Below are 16,160 nucleotides of genomic sequence, written 5' to 3' on the forward strand. Positions count from 1 at the left end.
TGCTGAATATTTTTTTAGATGACAGTCATCAATGTTTCTATTTTTTACTTCGAGATGTTTGACGTTTTTTTGGCGTTCACACAATTTCCTGCAACCTCAATGGGAAAGTGAACGCCATCACCAACCAAAAAACAATGCCTCCAAAAGTTGTGTGTGTTCTTGTTTGCTTGCTTATAAGTGGCATCTCTTTCTCCCTGCAACAAAGCGGACCAAAAGCTCCCTCTTCGTTTTCTGCTTTGTTGGACAGAAAAGAGCAAATAGCCAGAAGTGTTTGCTCTAATTTCACGAAAAACTTCGACAACCTTCCCTACGACATCCCAAACATTGCAGATAGATTGTCTTGCTATTATATTGATGGTTGCGACCGAAATCTTGAATTCAAGATGCCGAAATATGGATGTGCTTTTGGATTCAATTACGGAAATCCTGAGAGCAGATGTACAGGATGCGGAGCAAGATCAGTTTCTTTCGAATACTCCGTATCCCTTTTTCCTACTGGTACTGACGGCACCCAAAAATACACACCAGGGACTGCCGTCTCAATTCCACAGGTTCGCGATTTCAGGTGTGCCATTCAGGATCTCAGACTGACCTATCGAACTGTAAGTTTTTCGTTCTTCTTGAAACTACATCGTTTTTGCAGTCGAAGTACAAGGTAGATGACACAATCAACCAAATTTATGTTGCCGGAGAATATGCTCCTTTAATCAATACATATCCTGGTTTGAGTTGGAGATTCAATAACTCAATTCCGTCCACAACCTGCCTTCAGTCTGATTCCTTTTCTTCGAAATCTGGAACATGTTTCAGAGGATTCGAGTACAGGAATAGATCTTGGTTTGTTTCAGCTTCTTATGTCTCAAAAAACTTGTTGATCATAGTCGATTATTCATCAGTCGTTCTTTCAAGCAGAACAGGAGGATATTCCACAACTATGTCAGCAATACAAAGCCTTATTGACAGCCTAAACGTGCGAGATAAAGTTGCATTAATAATGTTCAGCAAAAAGGCAATTATTTGCGACGTAAATGCAAAGAACGGTTTTGTGAAAGCAGACTCTAGCAACAAGGCCTCCATGCTGGCATGTATTAATCAATACTTTGTGGAGACCACTTCCACCATCAGCACAGGGTCCTACCATTCAGCTGCTTTGGAATCAGCCTTCGGATTTATTAGGCAATTTAACTCCTCCATGGTTTCTTGTGACACATCCATTGCATTTTTCGGGGATGCAGACAACATTAATGACGAGTCCAATCCTGTAAACACGATGATTTCACAATTTGCTCTCACCAAAAACACATTACCTCAATCTCAGGTGGATACCATCCGAATTTTTTCGTTTACTGTAGGGCTAACGGGTGGGCGACCAAATCCTTTAAAGGCCTATCCTTGCCTGACAGGAGGACTTTGGATTCCACTAGATCCCTCTGACGTTACTTCAGAACAGAAAAACGACATTCGAGGCATCATTAGTCCTTTTTTTAGATTTCATTCCTACAGACGACTTTTTGAGAGTAAGATAGTGTGGTCTGAATTTTATATGGACTTGCTTGGTGTGGGGAATATGACAACAGCAGCCTTGCCTTGCTTTTCCAGCTCTGGATCTTTTTTAGGAGTTGTTGGTGTTGACGTTCCTGCCACCTTGTTCAACTATTCGACCTATCCTGATGCTGACGTTGAGTTCAAAAAAAGACAACAAGATTCTGACGGTCCTGGTTATTGTCCTTCAGTTTTGCTTCCTGACTCATTTGTTGCAGACTTACGAGGAGGGCCTTGCAACTATTGTAATCAGCCTTGTGGAACTCTTGCTGTGATGCTTGGGTTTATACCTGCCATGTTGGCCTCGTTTGTTGTTTTTGTTGTAATTTCATTTTACTTCTACAAACGCTCGTTGCGAAGTGCCGAGGGAAAAGAAGAAAAAGAGGAAAACAATCGCCCACAATCAATTTCTGCCAAGAAGTAGGATAAAATATTTGAAAATTTTTATTGAAAGGTGGCTTACTCCAAGTGCTGGATCGGCCACGTATGCGCGTTCAGTCGAATATGCTGTCCAATGGTACAGAGAAGTCTTCTTTGTTTGTTTCAAAAAAATCACCAAATAAAAAAATGCTCGACCCATTGTTCTTTGTTTTCTCAACAGAAGACTTCGAATTCGAAGAAAAGATAGCAGCCAACCCTTTCTTCTTGAAAACCTGGTTGGCATACATCCAGTACAAACAAATACATCAAAATAATCATACTAGCTACAACAATATTATTAACGCAATATTTGAGCGTGTACTTTCCTGCTTACCAGGAAGTTATAAGTTATGGAACATGTATCTTGATATCCGAATAGCACAATGTGAATACTTACACCCGATAACCAGACTGGACACCATAAAATATTCATTTCCAGCTTCTGATGGCGATTTACATAACAACAACAACAATTACTCAAGATCGGCCATTCCCAGCGATGACATCGAGAAAGGATTGGAATTGAGAATAATTGAGAGCGTCAATCAAGTTTTCGAAAATTGCTTGATCACCATGCACAAAATGCCTACAATTTGGTTAAAATATTTAAAATTTGTTGTAAGAACACAACCAACGATCACTCTGGTTCGGCTGATAATGAACAGAGCTCTTCAGGCTCTTCCTGTCTCTCAACACGACATTGTTTGGAAGTTTATTGTTTGGGAATGGATCTTGAACGAACAAGCGAAAGTTCCGAAAGAAACAGGATGTAGATTGCTGAAAAGGTATTTAAAGCTCGACCCATCATTCATAGGCAAATACTTGGAATATTTGTCAAAATCTGGCTATTATTCCGAGATGTGTGAATTACTCATGGGAATTCTTGCCTATTCTTCTTCTGATGGACGCAATTTTGGCCATCCCATGTTGCATGTTGGTATTGCAATAGACAAAGTGGCATCTTGTTATTTAAAAGAGCATTCACCGCTACATGTTTGGAACCAATTTTGCTCTCTTATTTCTGAACAGGCACAACGAATCAATATCCCTTATTCCGCTATTGAGTCTGTTCTTGTGTCCGGAACAAAACGATATCCCAGCGAAATTGGAAAGTTGTGGACAACATTAGCACAGTATTATATTCAGCATGGAAAATTTGATGCTGCCATTAGTTCATACGAAAAGGGGATGTCGAGCGTTTCTACTGTTAAGGATTTTAATTTAATATTTGACACTTATGCCAAAATGTTTGATGAACTTATTAAGTTTCATATGCAACTACTGGAAAAAGGGCTTGACGGGCAAAATCAACAAGAGCTTGGCCTAGAGGTACTCATTTCTAAATACGAAAATTTAATGGACCGACGATCATTTCTTCTGAACTCTGTCAAGTTAAAGCAAAATCCAAACAACATTCATGAATGGCACAATCGTTTAAAGTTGATAAAAAATAGAGAACAATTTAACAGCAAGGATTCAAACCAAAAAGCCGATGATATCATTTCTTGCTATGAAGAAGCTATTTCCAATATCAATCCTGAAAATGCGAGTCATGGGAAAATTTTCTCCATATGGAACAGCTATGCAAGGTTTTTCGAGATAGAATTGCATGACCTCGGACAGGCAAGAAGTGTGTACAAGAAGTTTCTGGATAATATTAACTATCATGATTATCCTGTCTCCACAATGGATGTAGAAAAAGTTGTGTGTGATTATGTTGAAATGGAAATTAGAAATCGCAACAACTACGAGGCATTATCTATTCTATCAAAGATGATTCATTCCGGTGAAGATACTCTAAAATCCTCATGCAGAAAATCATTGTCAGTATGGAACCTGTTCTTAGATCTTGAAGAAAGTGTCAATAACAACATCAAACGAATGAAGAGAGCTTATAATGAAATGACCGAAATGAAAATTGTGACTCCTGCTACGGTTATCAATTTCACACAATTCTTGATTGAAAACAGATATTTCGAAGAGGCCTTTTCTGCTTTTGAAAGGGCTATATCACTGTTCAACTATCCACAAGTATATCCTATTTGGACTCAGTATTTGCTTCAATTCATCTCAAGATATCAACACACAAAACTAGAAAGAACAAGAGATTTATTCGAACAAGCATTGTCTCAAATGCCCTTTTATTCAAAAAGAAAGAATAGGTCAACAATCAGGGAAAAATTACATCGTAAAGAACTCCCATGCCAGAGATTTCTTTTTACTCTATGTTAAATTCGAGGAAACATTTGGAATGAGCTCTAAATCAATTAGAGTATTTGATAGAGCTATCAAGTCTGTTTCTCCCAATTCTCAAGAACAGTTTCAATTGTATCAATTGTATATCACGCGTGTCAGTGAGTTGTTTGGAGCTGCAAAAACTAGAGAGGTTATGGATTTGGCACTCAATCAAGCGGTGGAGAGCAACGATGCATCTCATCAATCGAATTGCTTTATTCGAGATTTGACATTGCGATATATCTCTATTGAGCTTAAACTGGGTGAAGTAGATCGATGTAGAGGTTTATTTGGCTTTGCTGCCACCTTCTGTAACCCAGAAAATCAAGAGCACTTTGCCAAATTTTGGGAAAGATGGGCAAAGTTTGAGAAGCAATTCGGTAATGTTGAAACCTTCAAAGAAATGCTCAGAGTTAGAAGATTTATTAAGCAGCAGTACAACTCAGAAACATCTTCTTTCTCCAGAGTGTGATGAGAGCTGTTACCAAACAAAGAATCTCTCTTTTTATGACTTTAAGAATGTTTTGTTCATTTCTTTCTCTTGTCTTGTCTCTTTTCAGCACTTCCTCAGGTTTGGTCTTTTTATGGAAGAACATAATCCTTTTAGAGCTTGGGTTTGAAAGATCTTTTGAAGCCCTGCAACAACAAAAAGACGACAAAAAAAAGAAAAAGATGGACTTGACTCAGACTGATTTTTCCTTGGATGATATTTGGGATCACACTAACGAAGAACAAACTCCTTCTTTGTTCGATTTTCCAACAGAACCCGTTGATCTTGCTTTACTGTTTCAAGAACTAAACAGCTCTCCGCAACTGCTGCAATCTGCAGAAGAAACCGTTTTGTCTGAACAACAGGAAGTTCCATCGGAGAGGGGAAATTTAGCAAGTTTGGGGAACGACATTTCAAAAACCGGAAATAAGGAGAAAACAACCAAGGCTGAGGCGAAGAAGAGAAAAGATCCTCCTTCAAACGAGACAAAAATCAAAAAACGAAAGAAGGGAGCTGATGTGGTTAGCTCTATGATCGCTTGTACTTCAACTGTATCTGCTGTGAGCTCCAATGACTCATCTCCGAGAAGAAGATCCATGTCTACTTCCAAAAAGACAGGATGGCTTGAAAAAATTTGCAGCAGCATCGATGTGCCAACTAATCAGCTGATCCTTCCTCCTGTAGTTGGCAACGGTGGGAAGAAGCCATTAAAGTTTCATACAGTTCAATTCTAATGATTAGTAAGCTTTGGTTTTTTTATGTGCCATCTTTTGTTTGGTTGCATTGTTATTTTGGTAGAGAGACATCTTTACACTACTGCACAAAGCGCCAACCAAGATAACCAGCAAAGGGCACACCATAGAAGCAACAACACAAATTACACAAACAGAAAGCACTAATTCTGAATAGTCTTGTTCTTCTGATTCTTCTCTGGTGTTAAACGAGTGTTGGCTATCTTTCATTGAACACAATTGTATAGATGATGAAGAGAAGAGTGGCTGTTCTTCGAATTGAGAGATCCATCCTTCTGCGCACAGGCAGATACCGTTTGTTGATTTTCCATGAATGCATTCCATTTGGAACGAAGTTGACAAAGATTCATCTTCGAAGCTCAAGTTAGCAATACATCTGTTGGATTCTTCATCATATAGCTCTGCTGCATTGCATGATGCTTGAGCTTCACACTTTCGAGTATATTTGTTGAACAATAATCTTTGGCCGTCCATTCTTAAGCAATTAGGAATACAAATTCCTTTGGACTGATGGGTATCGTCTTCGCAAACGACGTTCTCGCAGTTGTCCGTTTTGAAATCATAAGTGCAAGGAATATTTTCAAAATCATTTTGTTGAACTAATGTTGATTCTCCGTTTGCAATAAACTCAACTTCGAAGTCGGAAAGGTTGTGGCTTGACAATGAAAAATAAAAGTTGAGTCTTTTAGTTTGGAAAGAGTCAACAAGTTCGTGTCTGGCGAAAAATTTTCTGGTTGATAACATCAGTACTGAAACATCAATCACCATCGGCGCAGCTGAAGGGTTATGGTAATCAGCATACACATGCCCAATATTATTCTCAAGAACGACAAATCCCGTTCTTACAGTTTGAGCACAAACAACACTGGAAAACACTAAGAACCACACAATACAATAACTATAAGAGCTCATGTTTTTTTTGGCCTTTGCATATCTCTTTTAAGAAATTACTTTATTTGTCGAGTGATCTCCTTTTTTTCGAAAACGCATTCATGGACTGTTTTCTCTTCCACATGCTTCTTCCATCTTCTTCCCCTGGTGTTTATGAACCAGTTTGATACTTGATTCTTGGACAGACCTGTTGCATAACTCAAATACTCTTTCTCTGAAGATGTCGGGAAAGGATGGCAGAGGTGATCCAAAAACCATCGATTAAGCAAACTTGTGGCGTCATTGTCCAACTGAATTTTTTGAGACTGAATGGCTGCTAAATTTGATCTCAGTTCTGATTCTCCTGTTTCTATTGTCTTTTCTCTGAATTCTTGGATCATCTTTGAAACAAATCGGGTATGGATGTTTTTCATGTTTAATTCATCCAGGTCAAGAATAATTGCGGAAACTACCGCTTCAATTTCTGTTTTTCGGTTAAGGGCTGCTACAAGCTTCTCCTTGTGCAGGACGATCTTCGCAAAATAGGACCTTAACAGAGCGTTAAAATCCTCCTCCTTAGCAAACAAAAAGGACATTTTTTTTTACTGTAGACCCAACAAAGAAAATTCCTTGATAGAGAGTTCCTTGTTCCTCCATCATGATGGTTGACTGACAACCACAAAAAAAAAATATCGCAGATGTCTGACGAAGAAGTGCTCAAAATTGTCACGGTTGGTGATGGTGCTGTGGGTAAAACCTGTCTGCTCTACGCTTATGCTAAAAACGAATTTCCTCTTGAATACGGTTTGTATTTTTAATTCAATTTGATGGACTAACTTTTGTGTTACCTCTCAATAGTGCCCACCGTTTTCGACAACTACAACACCATGGTCGAAATTAATGACAAAGAAGTTAGCATAGGACTTTGGGTACGTACTCATCAGGATCAAACGATTAAAATTTTGAAATAATTTTTAATAGGACACTGCTGGCCAGGAAGATTATGACAAACTACGTCCTCTATCATATCCTGGAACTCACTGCTTTATTGTTTGTTTTTCTGTTATTAATCAAGCCTCATACGAAAATGTGGAAGCGAAATGGTATCCAGAATTGCAAAAAAACTGTCCCGATGCTCCTGTTATTCTATGTGGGACCAAAATTGACTTGAGAAAAGATCCAAACTTCAGTTCTCAAGCGATTCCAGCTTCGAAGGGAAACGAGTTGGCTAAAAAGATAGGAGCGGTCAAGTATGTAGAATGCAGCGCCAAGACTCGCGAAGGTTTAATTGAAGTCTTCAACGAAGCAATCATTGCAGCTCTTTATCCAGAGCAGAAGAAACCGCAAAAGAAACCTTGTCAAATCCTATAAAACAGTAGTTTGTGCAACTCTTCTTGTGTTTGTCGCTTTCAACGGCTGTTTCTTCTTTATCAAACACCGAGCTTGTGCAATTTTTGGGTAACGGCACGCCAGTTTCGCTGATGAAAAGGGCTATGGCTGGACCCAAAATAAAATGTCTGAGCAATCTCTGAAGTTGGAAGCTAACTCCTCACAGGAAGAAATTCAGCGATCATCTTCGGGATCATGGCACAACGCTGTGGAAAAGAAAAAGAAGAAAGCCAGCAATGAAAAAGAAAAAAGGAAACAACATGATGATTCTACATCAGAAAAATCATCAAACGAAGATAACACAAAAGGAAGGAAAAAACATAGACTCTCGTGGACCAATGAATTACATAATTTATTTGTGGAAGCTGTTCAAGCTCTGGGCTTGGAGAACGCAGCTCCAAAAGCAATTAAGAATATGATGGGCGTTTCATACGTAACGGTAGGTACACATGGCCAATGATTGTACTTGAGTAGCTGATGTGTTGTTGATGAAGACCGATCACATCAAAAGTCACTTGCAGAAATATCGGATGCAAATGAAGAAATCTGATGACATCATCTCATCTTCGTCTGCTATAGTCAGTCGTGAACAAGAGGCAGAAAAGAAGACAAAGAAGAGAAAGAATCAAACAAAATCTGGAAAGGACAACACAAAACAACCAAAAACTAGTGAGGACAAAAAAAGTGTCGAATCGATTGAACCAGCCCAAAATATTACATCTTGTTCAGCATCCAGTACAGGACAAAGTAGTAGCAATTCTATAGGATTTAATAATTGGATGCAAGCATCAAACAGTGGATCTAGTTCATCAACAACTACGATACCTTTTACCATAGGAGTCGAGCAACATATTTCAGAGAAAGAGAACGAACAACAGCACAATGAGGCTAGTAACAGCAATTTTTCCTTCCTTAAAAAAGTTTTTACTCATAGTGCTGAGTCTTTTCTGTTTGACAACACAAACAGCCAATCTAGTTTTTAATTCCTTCACTTTCAAATTTAGCAGCAGAGGAATTAACCAGCAACCACTTGTCAGTTTTTGCTGACTCCAACGCGAAGGATAATTTGAATTTATCTAGCCATTCTCTTGGGTTCAACACCCAAAGTGAAAAAGAGTTTGTGACCTCTTCGATCAAAGAGTCTGAGAAAAATCAATGCAGACAAGGAGGACACCAAACAATGCCACAACAGACAAATCAAAATCATAACGGCGATCATGCTGGTCAGAATGTTCAAACAACACAGGCAACTTCGTTTTTGGAACAATATTCGTCGCTGCTTTTTGATATGTGTCGAACGGATGAGGAAATACGTCAATTGTTTCTTGAGGCGAAACATTTAGCTAAATCAGACGATCATTTCATATTCATTTTGCATGGATATAGATTAGGAGTTTTGTCAGGATTGCGAATGGCCAAACAGCAACACAAATAAGACCACGCAACACTCTTTTCCAATAAAAAAATGGCAACAATTTCAGGCGTCATTGTAACAGGTCAGTTGATCAACCTATCATTAACAAATAATAAATATTAAGTTTCGATGCAGGCAGCACGGGTTTCATTGGGAGGCATTTGACCCGTTTCTTGTTGGAAAAGAATTATTTGGTAATTGCTACAAGTAGAAGTATCAATTCTTCCCTTTCGTTAGAGCGACCCGAGACAGACTGTAATAGACTTGTCCATCATTTTGGCTGCAAGATGGATCAACTTGATTCTCTTCATGATTTATTTGAGCACCACAAAAACGACAGCCAAGCCGTTGTTCATTTAGCTGCAATGATGGATTTCCATCCTCTCAACAGCTGTTCCAGCAATGGGACCTCTTTAATTGAAAGAATGAGATCCGTCAACATAGAAGGAAGCAAACAAATATTTAAGGAGTTTCTCAATAGCCCCGAAAAGAAGGTTTTTATTTTTGCATCATCGCAAGGTATGTTCACCAACACTCCCTTGTGATTTAATAACCTTTATTTCAGCGGCCATGGGACCTTCTGAAGGAAGTATTCCAATGGATGAAACGTCTCGGTGTCACCCAGTGTTTGAATATGGAAAATCAAAACTCGAGGCAGAAAAGGCACTCGAACAAATGTTGGATGAATATCAAAAAAATCCCTCACAGGGGCCAAAGCATTTGTACATTTTAAGATTTACAGGAGTAACAGGATTAGGAGACAGATATGCTGCCTTTGAAATGATTCAAGCTTCTTCTTTTGGGTATGTGAAATGATTCTGAAAAACAAAAAAACGTAACAAACCCATTTACTGATCAATATAGCGTCAATTCAGTGGCATATCCAGGTAATTGCGAAAAAGGGCTTATTTCGTTTGTTCACATTAATGACGTTTGCAGGGCTGTCGAGTTGTGTTTTCAATACAGCGAAACAAAGAGTGAGGAAACATTTTCAGAGCTTTTTATTATTGGACCAAAAGAATCGTCTACTGTTAGACGTATTTTAGACGTTTGTTGTGTACAAACTGGATGGCCAACTCCTTTGTTTTCTATTCCTCTTCCTGTGTTCAGGTTTATGGTTGAGCCCTGTGATTAATTGGGCTAGATGGATGATTTTTGGAATTCAAAGGGCCTCGTTTCTCTTTGCTTCTGATACAATCGGTATGTTGGTTTGCTTTGAGTTTATTGGTTCATCCCTGAGTTTCAGATTGTATGGAACAAAACAACGCCTATTCTTCTCAAAAGGCCATTTCAAAGCTTGGATATAATCCTTTGACATGCGAAGAGGCCTTTATCAAAAGTATTAAAGGAACACATGCAATCGGGTGCAATTCCACACTACGAAACGGTAAGAAATGTTCGCAAGGGATTGCTTGTTGGTTCAGTTATCTCCATTTCATTTTGTGTTATAGGATTTTTGTATTTGAAGAACAAAGGCATTGATTGAACATTAAACTGATATCTCGTTCAAGTAAATATACTTCTTTCGCATTTCAAAACTAAGATTGTGGTTGTTATACATTTGATTCAATGAGCATAATCCAGTAATAAATGTTCTAATTTCTCTCGATTTGTCTCCTTCAAGAAATTTAGTCTTCTTAGAATGTCTGGTCATGATTGCATGTTGATAAGTTTCTTTTTGTTGAGCGAGTTCAGACATTAACATTTCCTTAGCCCTTCTCAACACTTGTCGTGTGGAGTCAAGAGGATGGGACTTACAGTGGAACCAAAGAGGTCCATAGTTAGGATCAGCATTTACACACATATTTTCAATGTGCTCTTGGGCCTCATTGCTGTTCGTGGTAGAGACAGGAGCAGCGGCACTGTTTGGAATCGAAGGGCCTCTAGTCAGTAATTCTAATCTCAAGTACTCAATAAAACTGTCTCCATATTGAGGAGTAAACTTGATCGCAAAGTCAAGGCACCTTTTTGCCTTCTCTAAAGAGAACTTGGGTGATAAAGGATTAAGAGCGATACGGGCTCCTTCACACCACACTTCGCCACTTTTTGGAACCTCTTCAAGAGCTTCCTTAAATACACGACAACATTCAACAATATTTCCCTTCATGTGATGTAGTTGGATTAGGATGGCCCACAGACGACCTGTTCCTCTGTGAATTTGCAAAGCTTCCAAAGCTTCACAGGTTGCTTGTTCGATATTTCCAGCTCTCATTTCAAGAAGAATACTTTCCAAAAATACTTTCCATTCGTGTTTTGCTTCTTGTTTTGCACGATTCAAAAAATCACGAGCCTTGTCAAGATGATTACAAAATTCTTCTAATCTTGCACATTCAATCAGTACTACAGCTTTGGTCTTGCTTGGAACTTCCTGCAAAGCTCTATTCAAAAGCATGCGAGAAATTTCAATATTCCCAGCATTTAGCTCTGTTCTCGATCCAGCAAGCCAAACCTTCCAACGTAAATTTTCGAGAGCCTTGATTGCACTCTTGCTGTAGGCTTTTCGTGAGAGCTGTAAATGACTTGCACGTTCCTCAAATTGAGCAAGTTCAAAGTACACTTTCCACTTGAGTTCCTTACTAATGCTTTTTGCAGCTCTAGAAATACATTGACGAACCTCTGTCAGGCATTGTTCCTTACTTTCCATGTCAACTGCTCTATCAAGTTTTCTTTCATACAGTCGTAGTGCCGCAAACCAAAGAGGCCCATAACGAGGATTGGCAATAAGACCTTGTTCGACAATATTGAGAGCTTGATCGAATTGTTCACACTTTTCCTCAAGCTTGTACGCTTCGTAGTAGATCGGGCCATGACGATGAACATTCTTCATGAGGTATTTAAATACTTTTCGAGCAACGTTAACGTTGCCTGCACGAGATTCAAGCAATGCTCCTTCCAAAAGAATCTTCCAGCATGTTTCTGGCTTTTGTCCCTTTAGTCTACCTAATATACTTCTGGAAGTCTGCAAGTCATCGTTTTGCTCGAAATGCTTGATGGCTTTTATGAGAAGAGATTCGTTGTGTTTGCACTTGTCCAATCCTTCCAAGAGCAACCGTCCACATTTCTCATTGTTACCACTTTCTTCCTCAAGTTTAGCATATTCAAGCCATCCTTGGCTTGCATTTGGTTGCATTTTGTTTACAGTACAAAATTCTAAACGAGCTTGTTCAAGAAGGTTTTCTCTTTTTGCCAAATCAGCTAATTCCATGTGAACTCTCCAATGCATGTGTCTTTCGAGTGAACATTTAGGATCATTTAGGTAATTCATGGTTAAACTCTTAGCTCGTTCATACCCCAGTGGCTCGTAATTCTTAAGCAAATTTTGGAATTCTTTAAGGGCAACTTTGTCGTCACTAGATTCCTTCTTGGAAGGCGAGGTTGGACCATTATTGCCCTCTGCTCCGATATCGGTGGTATTGTGAACCAAATTTAAGTTAAGGTTGAGAGAGGCGGGATTTTGGATTGTGCTGTTAGAACCCATTCTTCGATGTTTTGATGGAGAGTTCGGAACGCTACTGTATCCATTCGGGTGGACATTGATTGATGGATTTTGAATTGCCTTTTCATAGGGCTCATGCCAATTTCCTTCGGTGATAAGGTCCACTTGGTCAGATGAACTAGCTCTTGTGTGGGCAAACCCTTGCTTCGAAGAAAATGAAATGGAGCAGTTGTTGGTCATGTTCGGTGGGTATGTGACCTCTATGTCATTTACAGCTTGGAGAGGAACAGTAGAAACTGTGAGAGAGGTTTGCAATGACTTGGATAGACTATCAACTGTTGAATCATTACGAGAAAGCCAAGATAGGGAAGAAAGGGGCTCTTGTGATTGGACATGAATGGTTTGATTCACATGGGACGGCGTTGGTTGTTTGTTGAAAAAAGATTCCAGCTGTTGTGATTCATTCGAATGGGTTTCAATGTGTCCTTGGTGGTTACCATCTAAACATTTGGAATCATCTTGGACACAGTAGGAATTGCTGAATTGGAGGGGTTGAGCCATGTTGGAGTAGGTGCTCAGTTGAGGCGTGTGAAGAGACAAGCTAAAGGCTTGGGTGTTTTGTGACGTTATATTTCCTGAAATGTGAGTATGGTAAAACCCATTCACCTTTTCATTCCATGGATCATACCGATTATACAATTGCATGTTGTTTTGGGAGGATGCAGCAATTTGAGAATTTGCATAAGAAAAGAAGGAATGCGACAAAGACGAGGAGGTACCGTTAAATCCACTGTTCAAATCCAATTCTCTGCATTGTGTTGTTCCATCTGAAATGCACGAGGGGTTACCAATTCTATTCAGAGAATGGCACAAGGATTTTTGAGAGGAAGGCAAACCTAGCTCATCTTTGATGCAGCTCGGAATTAATGGAAGTGACTGTATCTGATGAGATAAAGGGGGTAAACAGTGTGCATAACACTGATCCCAAACATGGTTGTTGTTCGCTGCCACAAGAGATTTATGTGATGATTGAAACGATGTTGTTTGCAACGGAATGGTTCTGTCTGATCGGGTGCTACCTGCAACGTTTGTATCGTGTTTTGTTGGCTGTTTGAAAGTACCAGAATTTTGTTTCTTTGAAGATGTTTTGCTGTTACCGACAGCCGTTACTTCGACCTTATGGTTTGTCTCTGAATAAACTATGTGATGGAATGCTTTATCGCTTGAAGGCATTTTTTGTTTGAAAAATTGTATTTTTGAAAATATTTAATTTTTTTTAATAAAAGAAACAACGTTTTTAACGGTCATACAAATTAATTTTTAGAAATTCGTGTGTTTTATAGAAAGAAAGGCCTTCTATTGTTATTCACTCAAACAATCGAAGCCACTGCAGAAATACAAAAAAAGAATCGCAACAGTGGCAACGACAACACAAACACAAATAATAGATGCCTTGCACCAGCTTGAGATGACTGATCTTTTCAATTCATGTGTTTTCCTTTTAAATTCTTCGGCCCTTACAACCAACTCGTCCGTCTTTCCTACGAGAATATCAATTCGTTCACCTCTCTCAATAACTTTATCAATATTGGTAATCATTATGTTTTGAATTTCTTGAATTTGATTTTTGATTTTTCGGAGCTTATTCGCCTCCAGATCATTGTTGAAATAGTTCATCTTGCTCTTAAGAAATGGTTTGAAAGACTTGTTCATAGCATAATTGTGTGTGGTTGTTTTCCCAGAGTCACTGTACAACCTAAACCATCTTTTTCCGATCAGTAAACTGATCATAAATGCTTTATTGCACTTACTCCTCTTTAATATTCTGAATAAATTTAAAGCATTGTGCCATACTGAAGGACCTATCACTCATGCACATGAATGTAATTTCATCGGAAACCTCAAATGAAAAATTGTAAGAGTCATATGAATAAATCATCTTTGAATTAAGAGGAGGAATTTTCTCTAAAATTTTTAACGAAACTCTTTGGAAGTTACCATATTTTACCAAAGGGTTTGTGAACTCTGCTAGTACTAGAAGATCGTTAAAAGAGGTTCTTCAATGTCATTCTACCCCAACGTACCCTTATTCCCTTTTGCCACAACACAGTACAAGATACAGCCATCATCGCTCATTTTTTGCTCTAAAAATGAGCGATCCCACTTGGGGTCAATCAAACTTTCAATAAAATTGTTTGCTCTAAAAAAAATGAGTTCCTATGCGGGTGATGAAGTCGGAGCGATTGTGGTGGATGTTGGATCTCACACCACAAAGGCCGGATTTGCTGGAGAAGAGAACCCAAAAGCTGTTGTTCCTTCGGTATGTTATTATTTGTTGTCTCTGATCACCACTAATCACCACTATTTACAAAATGAGCAATAGGTTGCTGGTGTAGTTTATGAGAAGGAGGACAAATCAAAGGTCTCCAATTATTATTTGGGATTGAAGGAAATATCATTTGCAAGACCACACATGGAGATTGAAAACATTTTTGATCCCGAATCCGGTGAGAGTAGGTGATGATATTGTTGATAATCATTTACTAACAACCTAATTCAAAAGTTTGCAATCTAGATTATATGGAACGATTGTTAAATTATATTTACGACGAAAGACTTGGAGTTCGAACAAATGAACATCCTCTTTTAATGACAGAAGTACCAACAAGTTCTTCTCAAAATAGAGAAAAACTCACATCGTTGATTTTTGAAACATTTAATGCGCCTAATTTTTTCTTATCCAAACAACCAGTCCTAAGTTGCTTTGCAAATGGAAAGTACACTGCTCTTGTTGTTGATAGTGGCCATAATTTTACCACTGTCACTCCGGTTCTTGATGGATATGCTTTGCAAAGATCTGTTATCAAAACAAACAAAATCGGAGGAAAGGCTTTAGATGATGAATTAAGAAAATTAATTGTCTCTAAAAGAAATGGTAAAGATATTCTAGCACTTCATCAATTTACAAAGCAGAGAAACACTCCACTCCCCAGCTCAAAATCAGCTAAAATTATTGAATCTGAAATCCCAGGCCTCACTATGTCATTTAATGAATACTTTAAAAATAGAATTGTTAGTGATATCAAGATTAGTTTGTTGCGTGTTGCTGAGAGGAACACTCAAAATAACACTTCCATTCCAATTGTATCTTATGAAATGAATGACGGAATAGAAATAGAGATTGGAAATGAAAGAGAGTCAATTTGCGAGTTGTTATTTAACGAAGAATACGGAATTCACAAACTGAGCTACGAATCGATTAATAAGTGCGATGTTGATCTTAGAAAAGAATTGTATTCAAATATTATTTTGACTGGAGGAACCACCCTTATTCCAAACCTTCCATCCAGATATGAAATTGAATTATCTAGAATCGCTCCAAGTAATGCAAAGGTGAAGCCACCTTTGAACACAAAGCAGCATTCTACAACAACATCTAATCCATCAGGCTCTAATCAAACAGCTCTTGCTCATTTACAAGAAAGAAAATATACTTCTTTCATTGGAGGTTCAATTCTTGCCAGTTTAGGAGGTTTTCAGCAAATGTGGATTTCGAAATCAGAATTCGATGAGACTGGAGCTGCTCAGTGTTTGCTTAGAAAATGTCCATAA

The 16,160-nt window shown here is 38.5% G+C and overlaps 9 protein-coding genes across 9 annotated transcripts; 7 read left to right on the forward strand and 2 right to left on the reverse strand.

Annotated features, from left to right (window-relative positions):
- Positions 1–134: 134 nt before the first annotated feature.
- On the forward strand, positions 135–1,966 carry FDP41_004522 (uncharacterized protein; the record flags this gene model as incomplete). The annotated part of the gene is made up of 2 exons (XM_044707946.1): positions 135–602; positions 773–1,966. The coding sequence occupies 2 exons, from the start codon at positions 135–137 to the stop codon at positions 1,964–1,966; spliced, it is 1,662 nt and encodes a 553-aa protein (XP_044561336.1).
- Positions 1,967–2,109: 143 nt separating this feature from the next.
- Positions 2,110–4,669, forward strand: FDP41_004523 (uncharacterized protein; the record flags this gene model as incomplete). Its single annotated transcript, XM_044707947.1, has 2 exons — positions 2,110–3,993; positions 4,058–4,669. 2 exons carry the CDS (start codon positions 2,110–2,112, stop codon positions 4,667–4,669), a joined length of 2,496 nt encoding a protein of 831 aa, XP_044561337.1.
- Positions 4,670–4,716: 47 nt separating this feature from the next.
- On the forward strand, positions 4,717–5,421 carry FDP41_004524 (uncharacterized protein; the record flags this gene model as incomplete). Its single annotated transcript, XM_044707948.1, has 1 exon — positions 4,717–5,421. One exon carries the CDS (start codon positions 4,717–4,719, stop codon positions 5,419–5,421), a length of 705 nt encoding a protein of 234 aa, XP_044561338.1.
- A 3-nt stretch (positions 5,422–5,424) lies between these two features.
- FDP41_004525 (uncharacterized protein) lies at positions 5,425–6,905 on the reverse strand (the record flags this gene model as incomplete). Its single annotated transcript, XM_044707949.1, has 2 exons — positions 5,425–6,314; positions 6,518–6,905. The coding sequence occupies 2 exons, from the start codon at positions 6,903–6,905 to the stop codon at positions 5,425–5,427; spliced, it is 1,278 nt and encodes a 425-aa protein (XP_044561339.1).
- Positions 6,906–7,007: 102 nt separating this feature from the next.
- FDP41_004526 (uncharacterized protein) lies at positions 7,008–7,680 on the forward strand (the record flags this gene model as incomplete). The annotated part of the gene is made up of 3 exons (XM_044707950.1): positions 7,008–7,113; positions 7,168–7,238; positions 7,291–7,680. 3 exons carry the CDS (start codon positions 7,008–7,010, stop codon positions 7,678–7,680), a joined length of 567 nt encoding a protein of 188 aa, XP_044561340.1.
- Positions 7,681–7,822: 142 nt separating this feature from the next.
- Positions 7,823–8,681, forward strand: FDP41_004527 (uncharacterized protein; the record flags this gene model as incomplete). Its single annotated transcript, XM_044707951.1, has 2 exons — positions 7,823–8,137; positions 8,220–8,681. 2 exons carry the CDS (start codon positions 7,823–7,825, stop codon positions 8,679–8,681), a joined length of 777 nt encoding a protein of 258 aa, XP_044561341.1.
- Positions 8,682–9,399: 718 nt separating this feature from the next.
- FDP41_004528 (uncharacterized protein) lies at positions 9,400–10,247 on the forward strand (the record flags this gene model as incomplete). Its single annotated transcript, XM_044707952.1, has 3 exons — positions 9,400–9,631; positions 9,678–9,915; positions 10,052–10,247. The coding sequence occupies 3 exons, from the start codon at positions 9,400–9,402 to the stop codon at positions 10,245–10,247; spliced, it is 666 nt and encodes a 221-aa protein (XP_044561342.1).
- A 354-nt stretch (positions 10,248–10,601) lies between these two features.
- Positions 10,602–13,781, reverse strand: FDP41_004529 (uncharacterized protein; the record flags this gene model as incomplete). The annotated part of the gene is made up of 1 exon (XM_044707953.1): positions 10,602–13,781. One exon carries the CDS (start codon positions 13,779–13,781, stop codon positions 10,602–10,604), a length of 3,180 nt encoding a protein of 1,059 aa, XP_044561343.1.
- A 976-nt stretch (positions 13,782–14,757) lies between these two features.
- On the forward strand, positions 14,758–16,160 carry FDP41_004530 (uncharacterized protein; the record flags this gene model as incomplete). The annotated part of the gene is made up of 3 exons (XM_044707955.1): positions 14,758–14,868; positions 14,932–15,061; positions 15,112–16,160. The coding sequence occupies 3 exons, from the start codon at positions 14,758–14,760 to the stop codon at positions 16,158–16,160; spliced, it is 1,290 nt and encodes a 429-aa protein (XP_044561344.1).

The sequence above is a fragment of the Naegleria fowleri genome (genome assembly GCF_008403515.1).
Source record: "Naegleria fowleri strain ATCC 30894 chromosome Unknown tig37, whole genome shotgun sequence".
NCBI lineage: Eukaryota > Heterolobosea > Eutetramitea > Acrasida > Naegleriidae > Naegleria > Naegleria fowleri.